The sequence below is a fragment of the Neomonachus schauinslandi genome, chromosome 5 (genome assembly GCF_002201575.2).
Source record: "Neomonachus schauinslandi chromosome 5, ASM220157v2, whole genome shotgun sequence".
NCBI classification, from domain to species: domain Eukaryota; kingdom Metazoa; phylum Chordata; class Mammalia; order Carnivora; family Phocidae; genus Neomonachus; species Neomonachus schauinslandi.
Genome location: NC_058407.1, coordinates 89,010,570 through 89,028,603, shown reverse-complemented (window position 1 = coordinate 89,028,603; position 18,034 = coordinate 89,010,570). Strand labels below are relative to the sequence as shown.

The following is an 18,034-nucleotide window of genomic DNA, read 5'->3' as shown; positions in this document are numbered from 1 at the left end:
AAATCTTTTAAAAAAATAGAAGTCTTTGAGTTCATTCTCATCCCCATTTCTATTTTATACACAAATCCTGTGGGCTCTTCTGAATCTACCTTGCCTCTTCTCCACTGTTACCCCTCTAGGCCAGGCTCTCTTTATTTCTCACTTGACACTATTGCCATGCCTTGCTGACTGCCAGGGGACTGCCTTATATAAATCCGTAGTGGCTTCCCATTATACCACTTTTTCTTATGATCAGACTTTGGCCTTCTGTGACCTCTTCATTTTTCCTTTGCTTGCTTGCACTGCTGTAGCCATGGTGGCTTCATTTCCATCTCAAGGCCTTTTCACTTGGCTTGCTATGTCCACTACTTGGTCCACTCTTCCCTAAATATTTGCATGGCTAACCCTTTCTTGTGATTTGGGTCTCAAGTCCTCCTGTATCCCTTCTCTTATCACTTACTATTTTGCCTTTGTTTTATTCATAGTTCTTATCACTATCTGAAATTATCTTACCTATTTTTCATCTTCAACAGTACTACCCTTTGCCTAGAAAAGAGGCTGGTATGCTAGTAAGTGCTCAAAAGTTGTTGAAACAAGGTCCTAAATTAGCACCAAATCTTATCAGACCAGGAAGATAATTTTCCAGTTATTCCGCATGCAGCAGACATCCTGTTCACTGAAGAAGCAGACATGGTAGGAATCCACTCAAAGCCCTTGCCCATGTACAGCCAAAGGCAACCTGAGGCCCATTTACCTAGGAGAGTCCGGCTTGTATGATGGTCTCATCTCCACCCACTTTCCCATTCCGTTTTTCCTATAGAGCCTCCTCTTTATGTCCTACTGTGCAGTAGGTCATGGAAACTGAATTCCCACCTAGTTTTTAGTCATTTCACTTGTGTATCATTACTTCTCAGTTTTAGTATCATCCAGAGGTTTTGCCCAAGAAACCAGGGTTGAGTGTGGTCAGTAAATTGTCTTGAGAATTTTTCCTATCAGTAAAGTTCAACACATTCTTTTAATGGCTATAAAATAGTATGGTAAATATGTGCCATAATTTATAATTTAAGGTGTTACATTTTTAGTAGTTCAAATTCAGTGGAATTATTAATTGAGCTGCCTTTTCTTCTTTGAGACTAAGGGTAGAGGGATAGGGCACATAGATGTAATTTTCCAGAAGGAGCAACAACAAAATGGGAATTGAAAATGCAGACTAGGGGAAAACATTTCTTTAGTAGCTACCTATGTTTTACACCAGGAGGATTAACATTTTGAAACAAAAAGTGATTCCTATTGGGTTCCCATATAAGTTACTATACATGTTGGCTCTTATACTAGGGGGATTCACTTTTCTTTGTTTATAGGAATGCACAATTGCCAGTGGGTAGAGTACCACCCAGACCAGGATGGAATCAACAGAGTTCCTGAAGACACAAAGGAGGCATCTAACAAATTTACCTGTGGAAACAAGGCCAAAGCCTCTAAATGAACAGTAATAATACTTTACAGGTTGAGTCACTCTATATAATTAATGAGAGAGTAGAACTTTCTCAGAATATCTTCAATAACCCAATGAAGGTAAGATATTACCCATTTTATATTTGGAGAACCTGACTTTCAGAGGTTAAATGGGTGGTCTAATGAGTTTGGCTTCAACAGGATAGTGGGAACAGCACTTGTGTAGTCTGTAGGATTATATTGCCTGGGTTTTAAACCATCCTCTAGAACTTAGACTAATTTTTCTGAGCCTTAGTTTCTTTCTGTGAAAGGAGATGACAGTTCTCCCACAGATTTTTTTTTGGAAATATCTGGTTTTCTTTTTTGAAATAACGATAATTGATGTAAGAACTTAACTCATAGGAAGCACTTAGTATTATATATTTATTCTATCAATGATTCTCTAACTTTGGGATTTTGTGGACCAATCGATTAAAGAAGAAAAGGAGTAGATCAGGGCAAGATAGAATGGTTTGCTTCTAATCTTGACAAGTGAGGTTGTTACATTTTTTTTCTACCACCACAGTCTTCGTAAGAGAAAAGACATTTTTAAATATCCAAGTTGGTAGTGAAAGACCCGGTCTCAGAATAAAGAACTGTTATTTAAATTGAATAAATTTAGCTTCTATAAAAAACTCAATATAATTCTTACTCTCTTATTTCACCATGAAGTAGGAATTAGATGTTCTCTAAGTGTCCTTCCAGTTCTGAAATACGTCAATTCTGACATTCATACTTTTGCCTAGTTCTCCTTGCTTCTACACCTTCCTTCTTTTGACTTAGAAAAACTGGTTACAATCCATAGTCCAAGTCAGTATTAACCTAAGGAATCTGTGCGTGCTCTTAGAAATCACAGGATGGGAGACTACAGGCAAATGGAATTGGACTGGATAAAACTGTTACCACTATAAGAAAAATAGCCCAGCCAGTAATATACAGTCATTCATCTAACAAATAAAGACATGTAATTACTATGTGACAATGACCCTAGGCAAATGAAGAACCAAACACAAAGGGTCCATGCCCTTTGGAATTTGACAGTTGAGTTACTCCTAACTCCCAGGCCTTGTAGGTTCTTGAGGCTTCAAGATAAATATGATATAGTCCTAGAGCTTTAATTTTAACTGAAGGAAGGAGTGGGAATGGGAAGAGAGGTAATTTATCTGGCAATTTAAAAGTTATATTAAAAAAGGAATAACAAAATTTGCATGGATTAAAAAAATAACAATACATAATACTTGAAAGAGTTTTACTCATGTAAGAACCAGTGTGGGCCATAACTCCAGATTGGCATGCATGGTTTACTCTTCTTTGCCCCTAGGTTGATGATTCCTTTCATTTAGGTTGCATTAACACCATGTGAAGGAACTTGTTAAAAATATGAATTCCAGGGTGCCTGGGTGGCTCAGTTGGTTAAGCGACTGCCTTCGGCTCGGGTCATGATCCTGGAGTCCCGGGATCGAGTCCTGCATCGGGCTCCCTGCTCGGCGGGGAGTCTGCTTCTCCCTCTGACCCTTCCCCTCTCATGCTCTATCTCATTCTCTCTCTCAAATAAATAAATAAAATCTTAAAAAAAAAATATGGATTCCAGGATCCTAGAGATTCCAATTCAGTAGGGCTGTGGTAAAGCCTAGAATCTGCTTTAGAAAAAATATCTTGGGAGATTCCAGTGTAGTAGTGGTGGTCTACAGATCTTTCTTTGAGAAGCCTTTCCTTAGGGATACTTCAAAAGTTTCAGAAGGCAGTAAGTTTAAAAAGGAAATTCACGAAATGAAACTTGTCAACACTGCTCCGTCAATTTTTTTCGTGGGGTGCCTGGCTGGCTCAGTTGGTAGAGCATACGACTCTTTATCTCAGGGTTGTGAGTTCAAGCCCCATGTTGGACAGAGCTTACTTAAAAGAATAAATAAAAAGTAAAAAAAAAAAAACAAACCGTCACCTTTTGCATTCTATCCCTACTCTCCTTCTGAATCCTGACAATTTAACTTATTTTCAAACTATAGAGATTAATTCCAGATTAGTATTAGCAACACGTTAATTTTAGACAAAGTCCTTGAGAAATTTTTGTCAGAAATACATTGCTAGGGGCGCCTGGGTGGCTCAGTCGTTAAGTGTCTGCCTTCAGCTCAGGTCATGATCCCAGAGTCCTAGGATCGAGCCCGCATCAGGCTCCCTGCTCCACGGGAAGCCTGCTTCTTCCTCTCCCACTCCCCCTGCTTGTGTTCCCTCTCTTGCTGTGTCTGTCAAATAAATAAATAAAATCTTTAAAAAAAAAAATTAAAAAAAAAATACATTGCTAAAATGTCTGCTGTTGGAGGCTGCCCTGATTCTGGTATTTTAACTGAGTTAGGATCTCACCACTTTTGTTTGTTTTTAATAAGTTTACATTGTATGTGGATGTATAACAAATGGCTTAGAATCTGGCTTAGAATTGTATCTTCCCCTAAAAACAAAATTCCATTTATTGTCTTTGTACCTCTTAGGGATGTCAGGGCTTTCTAGATGACCACAGGAATACACCTGTAGTTGGATAAATCTGGGTTTATTGATTTATTGGAATAAGGAAGAACACTCACCATGTGGCACTGTGAGCTGTCTCAGAGAATGTTAGAAATGACATGGGGGGCGCCTGGGTGGCTCAGTCGTTAAGCGTCTGCTTTCGGCTCGGGTCATGATCCCAGGGTCCTGGGATCTAGCCCCGCGTCGGGCTCCCTGCTCAGCGGGAAGCCTGCTTCTCCCTCTCCCACTCCCCCTGCTTGTGTTCCCTCTCTCTCTGTGTCTCTGTCAAATAAATAAAAATCTTAAAAAAAAAAAAAAGAAATGACATAGGATTTGAGCTCATGCTACATGATTTGGAGAAGGTTCAAGGAAGCAGAACATTACTCTGGATTGGATGCTGGCAGGAAGTGGTGATAATTCATGAGAGGGCATCTTAATATTCTTATTTAAAATACAAGAATTGCCAGGTTAGGTTAAAGCTGATGGGTAAAGAAGTGACAGTTAATTACATTAGCCAGGATAGGAACTGTTTTTGTCATTTTTGTGGTTTGGGCATGTTCATGTTTTTTTCTGTGTTCAAACAGGATTACGCATGGTCTTATTTTTGTTGATTCATCACGGTTACGGTGACCTTGGCTGATGTTGATGTTCTGTGAAGTTGTTGATGTTTTACTTGGGAGCACCATGGTCTAGCTGCCAGGGCTCCGGACTGCCAGGGCCTGTTTTTTGCTTTTTCAGGGTTAAAATAAAAATAAAGGAAAAATGCTATCATATGAATGAGTAGAATGTGGACACATTCAAAATACTGAGCAATAGCTATGTCTTGACAAAGCAGAGAGGCAGCTCAGTGTAGGGTAGTAAGACTGGGATTACTTTTCCTTTTCAGCCCCGTAATTGTTGTGTGAACCCGACAACATTAACAGCTTTCGTTTGTTGAGCATCTGCTACATGCAGTAACCTTACTTTGGTGCTTTACACACATTCAACAGCTTTGCAAGGCATATGTATTTTGATCTCTGCATTTTCCATACAAGTAGACAGTAACATTCCTGGAACCACCTAGTTATTAAGTGGAATTGCAAAGGGATTTAAAGGGGTTTGAACCTTTCTGAACCTACTCAGTTTCCACTATACCAGGATGCCTCTTTATTCAGAACCTTGGTGTCTACAGGTATAGCAATGGAGATGTAATACGTACTTGGTAGGATTGTTCTGAGACTGAAATGCTATTCTACATCTAAAAGCACCTAGAGGGGGGCGCCTGGGTGGCTCAGTCGTTAAGCGTCTGCCTTCAGCTCAGGTCATGATCCCGGGGTCCTGGGATGGAGCCTCGTATCGGGTCCCTGCTCTGCGGGAAGGCTGCTTCTCCCTCTCCCACTCCCCCTGCTTGTGTTCCCTCTCTCACTCTTTCTCTCTCTGTCAAATAAATAAACAAAATGTTTAAAAAAAAAAAAAACACCTAGCGGGGCGCCTGGGTGGCTCAGTTGGTTAAGTGTCTGCCTTTGGCTCAGGTCATGATCTCAGGGTCCTGGGATCAGGCCCCACATGGGGCTCCCTGCTCAGCAGGGAGTCTTCTCTCTCCCTCTGCCTCTCCTCCCTGCTCCTGCTCACACTCTCATGCGCGCGCTCTCTCAAACAAATAAAATCTTTAACAAAAAAAAATAAAAGCACCTCGCACAGTGACTGGCTCATGGTGGACAAGCCACAACTGAGTTTTCTTCCTACCTCTGTGAGTAGAGATGAGTTGACTAGTAGTCTATGTTGAGTGACTCTGGACAATTTTAACCCGGTTACAGAAGAGTTAGGCTGAAAAAATGTTAGTATCACAGATTCAAAGTTTAGGGCTCCAAGAAATTGTCAAGGTCATTTCTAAGAGATGAGGAAAATGAAGCTTAGAAAGGCAATTGATGTGCCCAGTGTCCCACTTAATTGCTGTTAGTGCTATGCTGAGAAACCGGACTTCTCACTCCTAGAGCCCCCTCCCCTTCCGGCCCCCCCTCCCCAGGCAACGGAGCGGCTTCACTTCATGAGGTCTAGGTTAGAGTCACAGAGTGCTCTGAGCCCTATTTGCTCGCTGGCCGCCCGTACACGGCGAGGGGATCACCGCTGCCCTTCACGTATGGGGCTGCAGAGCTCTGCGCGTGGTCAGTAACTGGCAGGGATCCTCCCCACTCTCGTTACTTAATCTTACAGTGAAAAGTTTCCAAACGTCTTTATTCAGTGCATTTGGCAATTCAAACATTTTAAAACGGGTTTTGGTAGCATTATTTCGGGAGCCAGACCTCGAGTCCCGCACCTGGGGGAAAAGGGCAGGAGAGGGGCGGCAGGACTTCTCCGCAGGGCAGCGGGTGGGAGTCAGACCACCGGACAGCGATCCGCGGCCCCGCCCCCAGAGGGAGAGGGGCGGGGCGAGCGCGGCCACGCCGCGGGGCGGACGGGAAGCAGGAAGGGCGGGGCGGAGGGGAGCTCGGCGTTGAAGAGTCGGCGACTGCTGCAGCAGCCCCACCATGTCCGCGCGCAACGGGGGCACGGAGCTGGGTAAGGGCCCCGCGGGTCGTCCCCGCCCGTCTCCATCGCCTCGCGCGCCCCCGCCCTCCGCCGCTCGCTGGGCTCGCCTCTCCTGGTGCTCTGGCGTCGGCCGCCGGGGGTGCTCGCCAGGACGGCAGGCGGCGGCGGCGGATCCGTCCGCACCCATCCTGAGCAAAGGCCGGTCCACCCAGACTTAGGAACTCTTGTGCACATTGGCACCCAGGCCTTATGTGGTGAACGGAAGACATGGGAAAGGATTCGACTTTTTCATTTTCCAGCTTAATTCGTTCACCTTCTAGCTCCCTGGTTGCAAAAAACAAACCAAAAAACCAAACCAAAACCCAAGCCCAAAGAACAAAACAAATCCTCAAGCCCCCAAAACAAACAACCCAAATAAAACAAGATAAAAACCTTCCTTACCCACTCAGTGGAACCCCTGTGCGATTTAATGCGGGATTTCCGTAGATAATTTTACCACTGCTGTATCCCTAAAACGGCCATGCTGGTGGAAAAGTTGTCAGATCTTTGTACTGTATAATTTATTGTAAATTGTGTATGATTTTAGAAGTACAGAGGTTTGTGAAAGTGCCTGAATTATTTCATAATTTTTCATCTTACAGATATTATCAGATATGACTGGCAAGAAAAATTTAGGTTTTTTTTTTTTTTTTTTAAAGATTTTATTTATTTATTTGAGAGAGAGAGAATGAGAGACAGAGAGCATGAGAAGGAGGAAGGTCAGAGGGAGAAGCAGACTCCCCGCTGAGCAGGGAGCCCGATGCGGGACTCGATCCCGGGACTCCAGGATCGTGACCTGAGCCGAAGGCAGTCGCTTAACGAACTGAGCCACCCAGGCGCCCCAAGAAAAATTTAGTTTTGATTTCCTAAAATGTAAAAAATTTGTAATTCAAACATAAGCAGAACCATAATCAGAGCCAGAGGTTAAGGATCTCAGTTTAAGTATTATAGCTTGGATATCTGTATCCTGGATCTTCAATTTAGCTGTGTGACTTTGGGCAAATTACTTGATCACTCTGTGCTTAAATTTCTTAATCTGTAAAATGATTATACTTCATAGGGCGGTTTGGAGATCAAATGAGAGGATTTAAAGTGTTTGGTACTTTGTGGGTACCTAGTAAGTTAATTAATAGTAGTATGATACAGAATTCTGATTTTAAGGCCTGATTTTCAGAAAATTAGCTATGATTCTATATAACATATACAGGCACTTTTTTTTCCCTTTAAAAGTGATTATTCTAATGAAATAGGCTAGACTTTAAGAGGTAGTTCAGGACTTCTGTTAAATGGTAAGTGTCTGTCTCTATAAAGACACTTGATTTCTTCACCAAATTGATTCTCCTTTAGTCATTGCCCTTTAGCATATTATGTTTTAAACTCTAGTTGCATCCCTGAAATGTGGACTTTAGTAGTAAAGGAGTATTTCCCTAGACTAGGAGATCCAGAAAGATGGTGGATGGAGTACAGGGATGGTGTAGGTCTTACCTTGGTATCCTCAGGGATATGGCTCTCTAACTCTGTACACATCGAGGATTTAACGATTATTTTTCCAAAACTTAGACGTTTATTTATTTTTCAAGAAGTGCAATTAAAGCCGTTTTTACTTTATTTTTTTAATTGGTGTAATTGACACATGACATTTTGCTTTCTTTATTTGCAAGAATTAGCGTCACATGCATACATTTGTTGAAAAGTAACAGTCAAGACAAAAGACAGTTGCTATGGGGCGCCTGGGTGGCTCAGTCGTTAAGCGTCTGCCTTCGGCTCAGGTCATGATCCCAGGGTCCTGGGATCGAGTCCCACATCGGGCTCCCTCCTCGGGGGGAAGCCTGCTTCTCCCTCTCCCACTCCTGCTGCTTGTGTTCCCGCTCTCGCTATCTCTCTCTCTGTCAAATAAATAAATAAAATCTTTAAAAAAAAAAAAAAAGCCAGTTGCTATGTAGAATAATAGTAAATTTGATTTTTATGCAGCTATTTAAAGGGTCATAGTTTTGTTTTATTCTCTTTGTTTAAATAAAATCAGATACATTTCAAGGATTTTTTTTTCCTTCACTGGTATTAATCATTAATCCAGGCAGAGGTTTAGCCTAAAATGTAAAATAAGTTATTTGAATTATTTATGTACTAGGAAAAAAAAATCATTCAGTATTAATTTATGTGGTATATTAACTGATGCCTTTTATAGTTTTCTAATTAAAAGTCTTTTTGAATAAACACTCACTTCTTTTTTAAAATAAATTAACTGGTATTCCTTTATTACAAAAGGAATTCATGTTCATTTTAAAAATTTTAGAAAATACAATTAGCACAAAAAAACTAAAATTATTAATAATCCAATCACTTATTTATATTTTAGTGTATATACTTCTAGTTAATAGACTTTTTTAATAAATAGGCTCATTTGAGACTGAACCTCACCCTCATGATAAAACCCTTTAGGGAAAACATCCTTTTATCATGGCATTTAGGTATGTGAAAGAAAGAACAAATCCTCTAATGTTAATTTTTATGTCCGTGTTTAGTGATCAGTGCTGTCTGCTTAAGGTATTTTATACTTAAAACGTTAATTTCTGATTTTCTCCAACTCAAACATAAAGCTGAAAAACCTTTTCATTGGGCAGTGTTTGCCCTAAGTGGATAAAAGCTTGTCAGTTTGGAGTCAGAAGGGGAAAAAAAACCCCCTAAATCTGGGCCTGGTATTGAGTAGCCGAGGGTTCTGGCCAAGTCAGTGGTTGTCAAAGTTTGCTTCCTGGACTAGCACCATTGACATTGTATGAGAGCATATTAGAAATGCAAATTCTCAGGCCCTGTTGAGATCTTAATGAATTGGAAGCTCTGGGGGTGGGTTTGGGCCTTCTGAGTATTGATTAGTCCTCTGGGTGGTTCTCAGCACACTCAAGTTTGAGAACCACTAGCTTAATGATCTCCATGGTGCTATGGAACGCTTCTGGCCCTACATATTCTATTAAAATGTTCTTTTCTTTATTCTCCTAGATGCCTCCAAAGTTTTGCCTAAAATGTAGGTACAGCACAGGCAGTGATCTTTCTTTTTGTTCAGTGATGTATCTCAGGCACCTAGAATAGTGTCCACCACACCAGAGGCCCTCAAACATGTCTGTTGAACAAATTAATTTAGAACTACTCCTTGCTTGGGAGAACTGGGGCATCCACGTAGGCCTTTCTGTGTAGGCAGGTGCTGGTGGATGTACACCTCCCCCTTTTCTGAATATTATTAAAGTTCAGATTTGTTACTTTTGTCTCAAGAGGCTTATGAAGGATGTTGACTATGGGGCTTCCTTTCAAATGTGATTTTCTTTGGAGGCATCTGGAAAATGGGGCTGTTGTCTTAGGTGACTTCTAAGGACCTCCCTACTCTGTATATCTGTAAGCTCTTGTGTGCAGAAAGAAAAATTTCAAAGATATCTGAAAAACAATAGGAAAAAAAGTAATTGAAGGCTGATTTTTAATTCGGAGGGATAGGAACAGTTCTCTGGCTTTCCTGTATTGCATTAACAAGAGATGGTTTTAAGCATATATCCTCCGTTGGAATAATCAGGGACCGTGATTACTGAGGAATATGAAGATTATTTTACTCTGTGGAGGCACTTTCTAAATAGTGCAGGTTAGAACAAACAGAAAGGGTAGCTTATTTGTTTAAAACACAGATAAAGGAGATTAGCTTTGGCTAGTTGCCAAACCAAGAACTGTGATGGGATTTTGTATTTTACAAAGCACATTTATTCATCAAAAAGTAGTTATTGAGTACCAGTTGTGCACTGGGTAGTATTACCTTGGATACAAGATGGACAAGGATAGTTCCTGCTTTTACAGACCTAGGTCTGACGCAGGAGCTGGGCATCATGCCAGAGCTACAATTAAAATAATTGCAAATGTGATAAGCAGTTATTTTTCATTTATTTTTGTCTTTTTAAGAAATTAGATAGATGTGCCTAAACTGTACCGTAAATGGATTGTGATAACCAAGTGTTCTGCCTTCTTACATTATAACTTTTATTTTTCCCTTGAAGAACTCAGATAAGAACCAAGAATGTAGGGAGTTCCTTTTTGCCCCTCCTGCTAAGGCATAACTTGGATGTAGGATGTAGATTTTGGTAATAGTGATTTTTCCACTGCAAAGTTATATTTAAACAATTAAAAAAATATATTTGGAATGAAATTTTAAATCTTAAAGTTAGGCCAAGCACAGGATGCTTGAGAATAATTCTAGGTACAAAGATAGTGGTTAACATAGAGCTGTAGCTGTGTGCCAGGCCCTGTGTTAAAAACTTTGTTATCTCAGTTACTCTTCACCACAGCCTTGTGAAGATTCTATTATGATGCCCTTTTTACAGATGTGCAAACTGAGGTACAGAGAGTTTTAAGTAACTTGCCAAAAACCAGTTAGGCAGAGCTTAGGCAGAGCTAATGTGGCAGAGCCAGAATTCAGACGTAGGTGGTTTGGTGCTGACGCTGCTTGCTTAACCACCACCTGTTGTCTCTGGGTGCTAATTGGGGGCATTCAATCTGTAATACAAGAGAAGGGAAGTCAGTAGCTGGTGACTCTCTTAAGTTTTGCCTGTGTCTTTGTGAGAGCTTTTTGTTTTCTTACCATAATCCACATCTTTTTTTTTTTTTTTTTTTACCTTTTTTTTTTTTCTTCGTTTTTTTCCTTTTTAAAAGTAAACTCTAGGGGCGCCTGGGTGGCTCAGTCGTTAAGCGCCTGCCTTCGGCTCAGGTCATGATCCCAGGGTCCTGGGATCGAGCCCCGCATCGGGCTCCCTGCTCCGTGGGAGGCCTGCTTCTCCCTCTCCCACTCTCCCTGCTTGTGTTCCCTCTCTCACTGTGTCTCTCTCTGTCAAATAAATCTTAAAAAAAATAAAAAAATAAAAGTAAACTCTATGCCCATTGTGGGACTTGAACTCATGACCCTGAGATGAAGACTCGAGTGCTATACAACTGAGCCAGCCAGGTGCCGCCCACCTCCCCCTTAATCCACATCTTTTTTTTGTTTTTCATAATCCACATCTTAACCATTGCAATTTGTTTTAGAGAAGATGAAGTTTATCTTGAGAGAGAATGGAAATATCCAATCTTTGGCATATTAGGAGAGTAGGTTTACATGTCACTGAATAAGACATTTTCTGGGATGACATGTAAAAACCAGCCTTCCTCTGGGAACTTTTTTTTTTTTAAGATTTATTTATCTTGAGAGAGAGAATGAGAGAGAGAGCAGTGGAAGGGGCAGAGGGAGAGAATCTCAAGCAGATTCCCAACTGAGCATGGAGCCCAAGGTGGGGCTCGATCCCACGACCCATGGGATCATGGCCTGAGCCGAAACCAAGAGTTGGATGCTTAACCAACTGAGCCACCCAGGTGCTCCTGGGAATTCTTAATGTAGATGTGCTGATGTGCCTCAGAGCATCATGGGTGAGACCTGGGAGTGATTGCCAAGTGATCAGAGTAAAGGGGTTTTAGGTTTTTTAATTTCTTTCTTTTTTCTTTTTTCTTTTTTTAAAAGATTTTATTTATTTATCTGAGAGAGAATGGGAGACAGAAAGCATGAGAGGGGGAGGATCAGAGGGAGAAGCAGACTCCCCGCCGAGCAGGGAGCCCGATGCGGGGCTCGATCCCGGGACTCCAGGATCATGACCTGAGCCGAAGGCAGTTGCTTAACCAACTGAGCCACCCAGGTGCCCAGGTTTTTTAATTTCTTCTTCCTGTCTCTTTGTATGTTTATAAAACCCCAGTTCTCATGTTTCAGTCTTTGGGCTGACCTTGGCTTGCTGGGTTTAAGAACCAATCCTGTCTCTTGATGTCATCTTAAGATTAAAAAAAAAGAAAGAAAATAAATACTGAAAATTTGGGGCACCTGGATGGCTTGGTCAGTTAAGTGTCTGCCTTTGGCTCAGGGCATGATCCCAGGTTCCTGGGATCGAGCCCCACATCTGGCTCCCTGCTCAGTGGGGAGTCTGCTTCTCCCTCTCCCTCTGCCACTCCCCCTGCTTGTGCTCACTTGCTCTCTCTCTCTCTCTCAAATCAATAAAATCTTTCAAAAATAAGTACTGAAAATTTGTAATAATTTTGTTGATTTGAGATGACTTTTTGTCCATTTTGTTTTTTTGGATTTCTAAGTCTGAGACCTCTCTAATTTCCTGAGAAATGAAATCTCTTTAGTTGTGAACAAGGCAAACAGTTTAAGGAGTCTATAGATTTCAGGGGAGAAATGACATAAATCACTCTTCAAGAATTCCATTTACTTATTTATTTAGTTAGTTAGTGAGACAGAAGGTTGTTAAAGTTTGTCTTTGAGTTACAAAAGTCAATCCCTGCTTAAAAACAAAACAAATTGTAGGGTAGCAAATTCTTTATTAGGTGGCATATGAAAATTTGGCTATAGTTCAAGTTAGGTAAGAATAGAATTTAAAAATTTATAGATTTCTGTAGGGAATGGCCCAAGTGGAGCTGAGATATTTTTTTAACATTAAAATTGATTTGTGCAATATTTTAAGTTAGTGTAAATTTTGTATCTGAATCCAGTATTTTTTCTCCTTAATACTTAACATATGTATATATTTTTTAGGTTTAAAAGGTTAATTTTGCAAACATTTTCTCTCTTAATTCTCCTAGTAATCCTTTGTGGAAAGATACTAATTATCTTATAGATGAGAAAACTAAAGCATTGAGAGCATAAGTAACTTGTTTAATGTTTCTTAGTTAGTAAGAGTTGAGGTCATGATTCAAATCCAGAACTTCTGGTTGAAAGTTCTTTGTACCATAGCTCTGTGTGTGTGTACGTGTGTGTGTACGTGTGCACGCACACGCATATACACTTAACGTACATGTGCACAATATTCTAGGTGCTAGGGAAGAAAGATAATATGAAAGTAATTATTTTTATGTAATTATGATGTTGGTAATGATGCATTTATTATCCTCCCATTAAATATAGATTATAAATCAGAATAACAAAATTTTTATTTTTTTGCTACACTTTTTTCTTTTTTAAAGATTTTATTTATTTATTTGAGACAGAGAGAATGAGAGACAGAGAGCATGAGAGGGAGGAGGGTCAGAGGGAGAAGCAGACTCCCCGCCGAGCAGGGAGCCCGATGCGGGACTCGATCCCGGGACTCCAGGATCATGACCTGAGCCGAAGGCAGTCGCTTAACCAACTGAGCCACCCAGGCGCCCTACACTTTTTTCTTTTAACCTTTAACTTTTAGCCTCAAACTTTTAGGAAAGTCATAAGTATAGTTGATTTTTTTCTCTGAACCATTTGAGGAAAATGGCTGATTGACATGATGTGTCACTACCTCTGGATATTTGAGTATTTCCTTGAGGATATTTTTCTCAATAGCTACAATAGCATTGCAGCCATTAAAATGAGAACATTAACATTGATGGATTATTACCATCCAGTCCATGAATTTCATTCAAGTGTAGTCAGTTTTTCAAATAATGTACTTTATTAAAAAAAAAATCCAGCTCAGAATCATATGTTGCCTTTGTCATGTCTCTTTGGTCTTCTTCAGTATGGAGTAATTACTCAGCCTTTCACTGACTTGCAGGATCTTCATGCTTTTGCAGTCTACAGGCCAGTTACTTGGTAGAATTTTCCTCAGTTTCTGTCTGCATTGTTTTTTCGTGATTAGATGTAGGTTATGCATCGTTGGTAGGAATATCAGAAAAGAAGCTGTGTTGTTCTTTTTGCATCCTTTTAGGTAAGTACACAATTTTGATTTGTCTCATTATGGATGATGTTCATTTTGATCACTTGGTTAAGGTGGTATCTGCTAGCCTTCCCACAGTAAAGCTCATTTTTAACCTTTGTAATTAATATGTATTTTGTGGGGGTGGTACCTTTTTTTGGGGGGGGGCATGGAGCCCAACACAAGGCTTGAACTCATGTCCCTGAGATCAAGGACTGAGCTGAGATCAAGAGTTGGATGCTTAACCTGCTGAGCCACCCAGGCATCCTGTGGGGTGGTACTTTGAAACTATTTAAATACTCTGTTCCTCCGCAAACTTCCAATTTATTTATATTTGCTTATTTATATTAGTATGTATTTGAGGTTTCTTATCTTCCCAATGGGTCGTAATTGTTACTATTATTATTTAATATTCAGATTGTTCCAGATTTTGCTAATGGGAGCCCCTTCAGCCTGGCTTCTCTCTCTTTTTGACCTGACCATTACTTTTAAGTACTTCCTCATTTTCCGGCTTCACAGGTTATTCCAGGCTTATTTTATACTTTCTCTGCCCCAGCACCAGAGCCAGCCATTTCTCCAAGGAGTGTTTCTTTTGGTGGATAATGGTATTTAGAACTCAAGATATGGGCGGTTGGTATGCTCATGGTAAATGGAGTGTCTCTGTTCCCAAGCCTCCCACTTGGCAGAGCTAGAGAATGTATGTACTACCCATCCCATACACACACACACTTACTTCTATATTCATCTAATTATCATCTATCTATATCTCTCTCTATAATGAAAACCTTGCTTATGCTCTTCCCTCCTCTGCCCTCCCCAAACAATGGTCAGGAAGGGAAAGGGAAAGGGGGGACAGAATAAACTTTTAGAATTTATTTTTATATATTATAAATTCCTACAGTTTTTTAAAAACAAACTATGTGGAGTGCCTACTGTTACTGGCACTTGTTTCTGGATGTTTATAGTGATGGCTGGGGTATCAAAGTAAGCATTACCTGTTCTCTGCTCTCCCCGGAGCTCCCAAGGGAGATAGTTCTGTAAATCATTACAGAGAAGTAGTCAGATTGCAGAGATACGGAGGAATTCATAGACAGTTCAGGGGAGGTTTTTTGGTAAAGGATATTTTTGACACGGAGTAGTTTCTGCAAAGGGACTGAGTAAAACCAGTGTGGCATGTTTTGTTAACCATAGGAGCCCAATTTTTAGGTTTCTAGTGTAATCTTCTCATTCTCTTATAATGGTTAAGAGTAATATTTTAGTGAAGAAAGAAAACAATCCTTCGTATTCTGTGTATGAAATACACAGTCAATATAACGATTATGTACATTTTCAGATTTTAAATTGGGCATCCTTTTATGAACGCTTTGATTTTTACCTTATAAGCCTTCTACTTATGAGCGTGAGTGATGAGGCGGTCTTTTATTATTCTGATACTGTTCTGATAAATAGAAAAAAAAACTATAAAGTAATAATTGGGCTTGGTCGTGTAATTAAATAATTGAAAGTCCTTCATGGTGCCTCCTAAGTTAAAAAAATTTTTTAAAGCATCTAAGCCCCGTAGATTTTAATTGTTAGGAAGACGAACCTCAAGCAATCACTTAAAGTGGGATGCCTCTGCCAAGAAAGACTAGTAAATAGGACAGCAGATAGAGCCTTAGAGGATGCGATTTAAACATGTCACTAGAAATTGTTTAAGTGGAGAGCTCTGGCCCTTTTAAAACACTGTGTGTCACTTGAGGATTGGGTCACCTTGAAATGTGTTCGTCTTTGAGTTAAAGGCATAAAAAGGCACTTTGAAATTTCTCAGTTAACTTTGGTGTGTGTTGTGTGTGTTTCTAACGGATGTACCTCTCGTCAGCCTGCCTCAGCTGTAAGTCGGTCCCCTGGAAACCAAAGTGCTTGCAAGAGAAGGATAAATGTTTCATCTCAGCTCCAGCAAGCTGTACAGAATTTTTAAAATGTTGAGACACTGGCTGCAACTTCTGACTCTCTTTGTATAGTCAGGTCTTCCTCCCCTAAAGCAAAGTCTGAGATAAGAGTAGCTTCTGGTAATTACTTCCTAAAAGAGTGCCACTTAACTGGTGCTTTGGTTCTTTTGCAATGTGGTTAATGATGTCAAGATTGTGGTCTTTAGAGTCTGGTAAGAATATCCGAATTAACTACTCTTGTAATCCAGATTTGGATAAGCTTTTCAGTTGAACACCTAGTGGACACACTCCTGCCCCCATGGCCACAGGTAGGAGAGTGTGTGTGTGTGTGAAATTTCATTCAGATTTAACATTTGACACTAAACTTGGTGTCTGGCATACTTAAGGTATGCAGACCCCTCATCTCAGATGTTGAGTTCCTTGAATGAACGTTTTTGAGCCCCTCAGTAGCTTTAACTATCCATAGCAGGGGGAGGAGCCCAGGAATCTGCATTTTCACAAGCTCCCCAGACGGTTCCTTTGAACACTTCAGATTCAGAACCCTTCAGGAAATTGTAGAGTCATCCAGATTAATTAGAGATTCAGAGAATCTTCAATTACTGTATATCATTTTTGACAAATCCTCTGTCACCTTTACGTTTAATTACTTTATCATATTTTTTATATTTGGTTAGCAACATTTCTATAGGCAAATTTAAGAAGAAATTAGCCTTTTATTTTTTGATTGCAGGAAGTGAAGAAATGAGCATGAAGGCATCTTGGAAAAATCGGGGGGTGGTTAGGCAGTTAAGTAGTTGCATCTAACTGAAAAGTGCATTGTTTCTGAAAAGGAGCATATTTTATTCAAATAGTGCCGGTGACTAATGGGAAATCGAAGTGCTCTTCATGGTGATTTTGGAAATTGACATGAGTGTATCTTCTCCATGGTCTCAGGCACTGGAGTGAACAGACCCTAAAGATTTCTCATTACCTGAAGATGCAAGATGATCTACCAGAAAGAGTGATTTAGTTAATTTCCTGGTGGAAAAAAAAAAGAACATATTGATGTTTCCTTGGAGATTATTAAGTTTGTATTGTGAATTCAGTGGGAAGGTAGGTTATGACAATTCTCATTATATTTGTATTTGGCAAAGTAGCTCAAGCTCTGTCTGTTTTGATGTGTTGAGGGAGGTATTTTTTCTCTTTAGTATATAGGGAGAAGCTTCATTGCTTCTGATAGTTTTCCAAAGAAGAAACAAGAAACATATCTTAGTCTTCTTCTTTATAAGCAGAGTTTGTTTTCCTTTTTTCTTTTAAAGGAAGCTCCATGCCCAGTATGGAGCCCCTTGCTGGGCTTGAGCTCACGACGCTGAGCTCAAGACCTGAGCCGAGATCAAGATTTGGATGCTTAACCGACTACCCAGATGCCCCTATTTTCCTTTTTATTTTTTCAACTTTTGACTCTTCAGGATACAATCATTATTATAATTCAGATTCTTTTATTCAGCAGGTATATATATAGAGAGGGTACCTACTGTATACTCTGTACTTCCCATGTCTTTGTGAAAGACACAAGAGCAATAGAAGTTAGGAGGCCCTGCCCTCGAGAAACTTCCCTTAATCAAACTAAAATATCACTGGGGAAGCGCACTGCTGTACACAGAGCAGACTTTGCTGGTCATCAGCATATGCAGCTGCCCTGTTTCAAATGATGAACCAATCAACATTGGATTATTAACCTTTCGATAATCAGTTTAAAATACTGTGGGAAATCTCTTCATATAGGCAAAGATCTGATACAGACCTCTATGAGTGAAAACACCTCCATAGATCTGGCTCCAGGAAGAAAAAAAAAATCAGTTTCAATCTGTAGATGGATACAGATTGTGTTTGACTGAT

At 40.2% G+C, this 18,034-nt stretch overlaps 1 protein-coding gene across 3 annotated transcripts in view; it reads left to right on the top strand.

The window, feature by feature from the left end:
* The first annotated feature begins 6,433 nt into the window (after window positions 1–6,433).
* DERA (deoxyribose-phosphate aldolase) overlaps window positions 6,434–18,034 on the top strand; it is a 122,211-nt gene continuing 110,610 nt past the window's right edge. For all 3 annotated transcript variants that reach the window (XM_021690531.1, XM_021690532.2, XM_021690529.2), the window contains exon 1: window positions 6,434–6,510. In XM_021690531.1, coding sequence (XP_021546206.1) covers window positions 6,480–6,510 — 31 coding nt within the window. In that variant the 5' untranslated portion in view covers window positions 6,434–6,479. The remainder of the gene's footprint in view (window positions 6,511–18,034) is intronic.